The sequence below is a fragment of the Pteropus medius genome, unplaced genomic scaffold, assembly GCF_902729225.1.
Source record: "Pteropus medius unplaced genomic scaffold, Ma_sr-lr_union100, whole genome shotgun sequence".
NCBI classification, from domain to species: domain Eukaryota; kingdom Metazoa; phylum Chordata; class Mammalia; order Chiroptera; family Pteropodidae; genus Pteropus; species Pteropus medius.
In genome coordinates this window covers 7,082-14,013 of record NW_024355344.1, presented here as the reverse complement: position 1 = coordinate 14,013, position 6,932 = coordinate 7,082, and the positions used below count along the sequence as shown (strand labels likewise).

Sequence of the window (6,932 nt, the reverse complement as noted above, 5' to 3'; positions counted from 1 at the left end):
AGCACTCGGCAGAGCCTGGGTATACTCAAAGTCCCCAGATGGGGTGTGTCTTGCGCGCACCCAGCTCATCGGTGGTGGTACAACCTGGGGGCCTTCCCTGGCTCTGTCCAGAGAGGCGGACGCTGGCTGCCACAGGGTCCCAGCCAGCGCAGCCGGGCTCGGCCCCGGGCAGGGCTCTGGTCTACCCCAGGACTCCTGCTGGTGTGTGCCCATCTCGCAGACCCCCAGCGGTGCCCGGCTGGCGGGTCAACGAAATGATCAGTATGTTGTCGGCAGTGGGGACTGATGAACTCTGACGTTTCTGAGGGCTTCAGGGAACTCAAAACTTGGCCCCATTCTGCTAGGGAGGAGCCAAGCCCAGGACCTCCACGGAAGAGGAGGGGTCTCTACCCGCCTCTTCCTCCTCCATCCTTCCTCCACCTTTCCTTCAATAAACACCCACTGAGCAGCTCCTGCCTGCCCAGCACCGGCTGGCCCCAGGGGAGCCTACTCGCTCCAAGCATGAGGCAAGGGCAGAGTGTCATTTTTTGAGCCCCCATCCCCCGAACCTACTGGAGACCAGGCCTTTTTGAGGACGCCCCTGGGGAGTGAGGCGTGAGCTGAGGGGTGGGGGAAGGGTCCCGGCAGAGGAATGCCGTGAGTGAAGGCCTTTGTGCCTCACGCGGGACCTCGGGCTGGCCCAGGGAAGCAGAGGGCGGTCCCGGCCCAGGCAGGAACAGAGGTGGTGCAGGCAGGAAGGCCAGCCAGCCAGCCATCAGGCGAGCTAGGGTGCTGAGGCCGGCTCAGAGAGGTGGGGGGAACCGAAGGCGGCCGAGCGGTGTCAGGGTGCCTCCTGGCTCCTCGGTGGATGGTGGCACTCGACTTAAGCGGAGCACCCAAAGAGGATGCGATTTGGGGGGTGGGTGCTCATGGGCCTGGGACCTACTGGCTGTGGGGGGGCAGGTGTATACCCTCCACTTGTCCCTAACTGCTCCTGTCCGTAGATCTTGCTAAACGGTTTTCAGACCACCTCCTGTTTCCCTCTGTGCCCCACCCCCCGTCCCCCTACCCTCATCAGCCCGACAAGGTTCCAGAAAACTTCATCTTTTCTTCCCACACCTGTCGCCCCCCTCCTCAAGTAAGTCCGATTCCTTCCTGCATAAGGGGATCTACCTGCCCACCTCTGGGACCCTGGACACCAGGCCCGCGCAGAAGCCCGCGGACTGGCCGGGGCTCCCGTTGCGCTCCAGCTTGGTGTGCTGCCCAGCTGTCCTGGAACTCGCCATTTCACCCTGAGGATGCCCCCCCCCCTTCTGCTGCCCCTCTCCATAGGCTAGTAACTTATTTGTCCCCCAAGACGTGAGCTCCTTGAGGGCAGGGGCCACGACTCCAAATAGCCAGCTCCCAGCGTGGAGCTGGCACCCAGGGGGCACTCATGAGCGTGTGGGTGACAGGAGACCACATCGGAGTAGGGCTGGGCTGCCCCTCCCCCAAGTAGGGGAGGACCCCCCAAGCTGGGTCCCCTACCCTGGTGCACTTCTGAGGACTTGGGGTGCAAGGAACCTGGCCACCACCTTCTGGCAACTTCTCCGTGGAACTCCCCGGCCCGTGGGACATGCTGACAGGGGACAGAGCGCTGCGTGGGGCGAGGCCCACGTGGCTGGAGTAAGCGCGCGGTCGGCCAGGTGCAGGCGGGCTGGGGAGCACGTGGGGCGGGCAGAGCGCACGTGACGGGGCGGGGCTGCGGACGCACGTGCGTGGGGCGGGGCGCGCTTGGGCGTCTCAGGCCTGCGGCAGCCTCCTGCGGCGCGGATGGTGTCCCAGGGCCCCCAGCCGGACGCTGCGGTTCCCCGAGTCCCCATCTCCAGGGGGTGCAGGTGAGGAATTGGGGGTTGGGGACACCGGAGGAGGTGAGGTGGATATCCTCTGTCCAGAGGTGTTGGCGGTGTCCCACGGCTGCCATTGGCACAGACTGAGTCCCAGCATGACCCACCTGGGGCAGAGTCCCCGCTGCCCGCGGCGGGAGGGGGAGAGGGGTTCCGACCCAGGCCTCGTGCGGTACCCGCGCCAGCCACCCCCAAACATCCGTTACCGCAGCTGGCCTGCGGTGGTTTTGTGGGGTTCACGGAGCCGAGCTGGTGCCTTCTCCCAGCAGCAGCTGTCCCCCCAGCGGCGCCGGGTTCTGCTGCAAGGACCCCGGCGGGGGCTCGGGCCTGGCCAAGACCCCTGTGATGGCGGAGAGTCCCGGCTGCTGCCTCCCACGGAACGTGCTCTGCGAGAGGGAGCGCAGGTGGGTACGGGGTGCGAGTGCGGGGTGGGGGGGGGCTGGGTGCCGGAGGAGGGCACACTGTGGCTGCAACCGGGTTTCCCGCAGCTGGAACAGGCTTGTGGCGGCTGCCCAGCTAGGGGATAGATAGCGGTCCCCAAGGTAAACAAGAACCCCGTGGGTGCGTAGAGGCCACCCCTGCGGTCCACTCTTTGATCTGAATCCCTGGGCGCCTCGAGGTGGTGCATTTGGGTTCTCTACTCTCCAGACTCTGCCTGGGACCCTCCTCACCCCCAAAGCAGTGATGGTCCAGGCCTGGGCTGGCCAGGGGTCAGGGTCAGTCCGAGCCCCGATACAGATTCCTGTGAGCGAACCAGTGGTCTTGGCCTGTGGTCCTTCTACCCGAGAAGCTCCCGGGGCTGCTCTGAGGGGGGTTCTGGTGGTTGGAGCCCTTTTTCCTGGTCAAGGCCGGACAGGCTCACAGACGTTTGTCACTTGTCCGGAAGCAGGAAGCGGATCTCGGCGAGCTGTGAGCACCTGCGGGCCCTCCTGCCGCAGTTCGATGGCCGGCGGGAGGACATGGCCTCCGTCCTGGAGATGTCCGTGCAGTTCCTTCGGCTGGCTGGCACCTTGGTGCCCAGCCGGGAGAAGCACGCGGTGAGTCGTGTGCGGGCCTGGGCAGCCCCCTGTGGACAAGGCGCCACGACGGGCAGCTGGACCCTCTCCCTGTCCCCAGTCTGCAAGGCCGCCTTTCTCAGGCACTCCTCCGTTCATGCAGACTGTCCCCTCGTCACCTATGGGGGGGACACTGTGACATCCACCTCCCGCGCTTACGTCCGTCCCCTGCTTACGGTGGCCAGGCCAGCACGGGGCGAGAGTCCGTTTGCCAGGAGGCCGTGGGCGGGCGCGGCCTTCGCCCTCCCTGCCCCGTCCCGAGGACCAGGGTCTGCACTCAGGCTGGGACCCGGGCAGACAGCCAGGGTCGGCCACGGCCACTTTCCTGGGGAGTCCCTGGTTGGCCGTTTCTGGTTCTGGTTTGAGTTTCGCATTCTTGCTCCCTCCAAGGAGCTGTGGCTCAAGAGGCAGAAGGACGTTTTGCAGCTGGTCCCGGCGGGTCACACCGCAGCAGACGCACCAGAGCCCGGGACGGGAGCATCCGGCGTGACCATGTTAGTGTCCGCTGCGGGGCAGGGGGACCCACGGGGCTATGGCCGCAGACTGCTCATAGCCCCCTTTTGTCTTTGTACCATTCAGGCAACAGGGCCCCCCAAGCTGTGTGACCCTGGCGGTGGCCGAGGGGCTGGACAGGCCGGCGTCCGTCCCTGGTAAGCGTGAGCGGGTAGGAGCCTGGCCCCGAGTGCCGTCCTCGTCCCGGCGGAGAGGGGAGCCCTGTGGGACGGCTTCTGGCCCTGAGGACCGTGTGGTCTCTCCCTGATCGGGGAGTGGACATTGGCTGTCAAAGCAGGCAAGGGCCCCCCACGAGGGGCAGGCGTGCGGGCTGAGGTGCTCCAGGTGTCTCGGCCAGTAGCGGTTGGCTGTCCCCCAATGTGTTTTCGGCCAGGACCTTTCTCTGCCAAGGAACATAGGTCCAAGCTGGCCTCTGCCCCCAAGGACAGGGTCCCCACCCTCTCCATCCTGGGCCTCTAGGGGTCCCCAGGTTCCCCAGGAAGTGTGGGAACGTAGAGGGACTTGCTTCGTCCTCACTGCCGCCATGTCCGGCTCCCGAGAGCAGCCCACACTGCCGTGGCCTCGGTCCCCTGCTCCTTTGTGGCGCTGAGCTCTGCCCGCCCCCGAGCCCCGTCCTGCTTCTCTGTTCTGCTGGGTGAGTCATGGGTCTGTGGCTGTTCCCTCCCCTACGTGTGGCCTTTGTTCCCTGATGCCGCCCCCAGCCACCCACACAGGGCACCCCTGATGATTCTGATCTGCCTTGGCTGTTTGTCACTCCTGGTGATGCATTTGAGCCGTCTTTATGTGTTTGCCACATGCCATTGTCCTCAAATGCCAGCGGAGGCGAGAGCCTGCCTTCCCAGTACCTGCGTGTGCTCACTGAGGAGGGGACTGGTCTTGCTGTGGACGGGGTTGTCGACAGAGCTGGGGCCACCAGGGAACTCCGGGGCCCACACGAAGGACGTGGGCAGAGGTCACACCGCTGGTCCGAGCGTGTCCCCGAGGGCTGGGGTTGCAGGCAGGTGGGGCAGGCAGGCTGCAGCACGAGGGTCTCAAGGTCTGAGCCCCCATGGTTGACCTGAAGCCCGAGCGCCACCTCCAGGAAGCCTCCTGGGCCCCAGGCGCCTCACCTCTGGGCGTTCACCTTCTCCCGGTTACCTGCCGGCCTCTGCTTCTGAGCTCTGCTGCCCTGTGTAGGGCTCAGGGGTTGGGGGAGGGCCGCTCATGGGGCGGGAAGTCTGACCGGCACCTCACTTCCCTCACAGGGCCCTCCGGCCTGGTGCCCAGGACCCCAGACTGCAGCCTCTCCAAGGCCCCCAGGCTGCCCGCACCCTGGTCTACCTGCTCTCAGCACCCACCCTCCTCGCTGGTGGGCGAAGACGCCCAGAGCTGCCTGGGCCAGGCCGGGATCCTGACCGAGGGGACAGACAGGGCCGTGACTCCGGACATCAGGTGGGTCCCCGGGGGGCACGTGCACCTCCCAGCCCTGCTTCGTCCCCGCGTGTGGGTGGCCCAGCCCCAGATGAGCCGCCGGCCTGTGGCTTTCTGCCGTGTTTCTGAAAATGCCTTTGTCTCTGTCCGGGCTGGTGGGGAGCGAGTGTGTGCTCAGAGCACGCAGGGGCCTGGGCGGGGGCTGGCGGGGGCTGGAGAGGGGCCGGGGGGCCTTCCGCGCTCCAGGGGCTGGGGCCTCTGCGTCTGAGCCTGAAGCCGCCTTTCAGGGCTGTGGTGACCGTGGACACGGTCCAGCGGGGAGCGCTCAGGGCAGCGTCCTCTTGTCCCACGCAGGTGTGTGTCGGCCTGCGACGTGGAAGATGGGACGCCCTTCCTGCGGACTGCCAGTCCCGACTGGTGGCTGGGTGAGCGGGGACGCTGGCCGGGCCACCTTCTCCCCTGAGCGGGGCAGGCTTTGCGGCCCCAGCCTTCCTGACGCAGGACGGTGGGGAGATGTGATCAGGCCGGGCTTGCTGCCTGACACCAAGGTCCCCGTGCCTGTCTCTGAGCTGGAGTTGTCCCTGGTGAGAGTGACGAAGGGTGGTGTGAGTGTGAATACAAGAGTGGGCGTGAGTGTGAGTGTGTAGGAGTGTGTGAGCATGAGTGTGTGTGAGTGTATGAGAGTGTGAATGAGTGAGCATGAGTGCGTATGTGAGCATGAGTGAGTATGTGTATGAGTGTGTGATGAGTGTGAGCATGAATGAGAGTATATGAATGTGAGCATGTGAGCGTGAGTGTGATGAGTGAGCATGTGTGAATATGGGAGTGAGTATATGAGTGTGAGCATGAGTGTGGGGGAGCTGCAGAGTGTGAGCGTGAGTGTGTGAGCATGGGTGTGTGTGAGTGTATGTAAGTGTGTGAGTGTGTATGAGTGTGAATGCTGCCCCGGGGCCCTGCCTGCCCCCCTGATGTGTTTCATCTGCTTCCAGGGTCCCTGGAGGGCAGAGGTGGCAGTGCCCCTTCTCGAGCCCCGGCCAGAAGCAGCCCACTGGCTAGGGCAGAGCCGGGCTTCCTGGCGGACCCTGAGCCCGGCTCCCAGGGGCTCCCAGGTGCCCCGTTGGAGCCGTGGGGCGCAGACGTGGGCTGCCCCAGCCCGGCCCTTCGGGAAGACGTGGACAGCATCTTCCCCGACTTCTTTGCCTGCTAGGAGGCTGGGCTCCGGCCAGGCACAGAGCAGGGTGCTGGCGTGGGTCTTGGGGTGGCATGTGCACGCTTCCTCAGGCATTTTATTTTGGGGTGCGGGTTGCACCTGCACCCTTATTTCAGCAATGCCGCCTGGGCCGTGAAGCACAGAGCCTGAGTTTTAAAGAGCAGCCAGTTCCGGCAGGAAGCGAGTTTCTCCGTGTGATCAATGCGACGGCTGGGCAGAGGGCGTCACTTCTGTCACTGCAGGCGCCTGCCGGGGGTGGGGGGTCCCGTGATGCCTGGGCCTTGCGGAACCCGGAGAGACCCAGCCCTGGAGTCTGGTCAGGGGCTCTGAGCCGGCGGGAGGTAGCCAAGTGCACAGCTGGGGGATGATCCCCACCGGTTGGCGCCGCATCGGGCTGAGGCCAGCACCGGCCCCTGGGCGGCGAGTTTGTGTCCCGTGAGCCATTTGGTGGGGTTGGGCACAGGCCTCCGCCAAAGCCCCTGGCGTCTCTGACCAAGCTGGCCTGGAGGAGCCAGCTCTGAGATTGAGGGTCCGCCTGTGCCCCTGCATGCCGACCTCACCCCAGGACCCTGTGAGGGAGGTTGGGTAGCTGGGGCTCCAGCTCGCTCAGAGCCCTGACTGAGGCTCCTGCTGCATCCCCCAGGCTCTCGTGGAAGGTAGTGGGCAAGACCCCACTCAGGTGGCAGGTGTGGCTCACCTGTGCCGCCTGGAGCCCGTGTGCGGTGATGCTGAGGCCCAGCTGGGCGTGTGGGGAGACCCGCCTCCCCGGCCTGGGACCATAGCATCCCGTCACTGCAGGCCCCGCACCCTGCCCTCGGCCGGCTGCAGGGGCGGGCCCCCCTCCTTGACCGTGACAGCTGGCGGGGGTTGTGATGGTGC

At 65.7% G+C, this 6,932-nt stretch overlaps 1 protein-coding gene across 3 annotated transcripts; it reads left to right on the top strand.

The window, feature by feature from the left end:
* The first annotated feature begins 69 nt into the window (after nucleotides 1–69).
* On the top strand, nucleotides 70–6,237 carry LOC120599577 (spermatogenesis- and oogenesis-specific basic helix-loop-helix-containing protein 1-like). Of its 3 annotated transcripts, none has more exons than XM_039858653.1 (8): nucleotides 70–506; nucleotides 2,135–2,269; nucleotides 2,755–2,902; nucleotides 3,314–3,414; nucleotides 3,500–3,570; nucleotides 4,678–4,864; nucleotides 5,198–5,268; nucleotides 5,833–6,237. In XM_039858653.1, exons 1-8 carry the CDS (start codon nucleotides 286–288, stop codon nucleotides 6,048–6,050), a joined length of 1,152 nt encoding a protein of 383 aa, XP_039714587.1. In that variant the 5' UTR covers nucleotides 70–285; the 3' UTR covers nucleotides 6,051–6,237. The 3 variants fall into 3 exon arrangements, with proteins under 3 accessions (XP_039714587.1, XP_039714586.1, XP_039714585.1); XM_039858652.1 differs by having other exon boundaries at nucleotides 3,311–3,414; XM_039858651.1 differs by having other exon boundaries at nucleotides 2,755–3,414.
* The last annotated feature ends 695 nt before the right edge of the window (nucleotides 6,238–6,932 follow it).

Bases quoted from the DNA above. Each gene is read 5' to 3' on its own strand.
- LOC120599577 (XM_039858651.1), top strand. From the start codon at position 286: ATGAACTCTGACGTTTCTGAGGGCTTCAGGGAACTCAAAACTTGGCCC. The intron at 507-2,134 runs GCAAGGGCAGAG...TTCTCCCAGCAG, and splicing joins CTACTCGCTCCAAGCATGAG to CAGCTGTCCCCCCAGCGGCG. The intron at 2,270-2,754 runs GTGGGTACGGGG...GTCCGGAAGCAG, and splicing joins CTCTGCGAGAGGGAGCGCAG to GAAGCGGATCTCGGCGAGCT.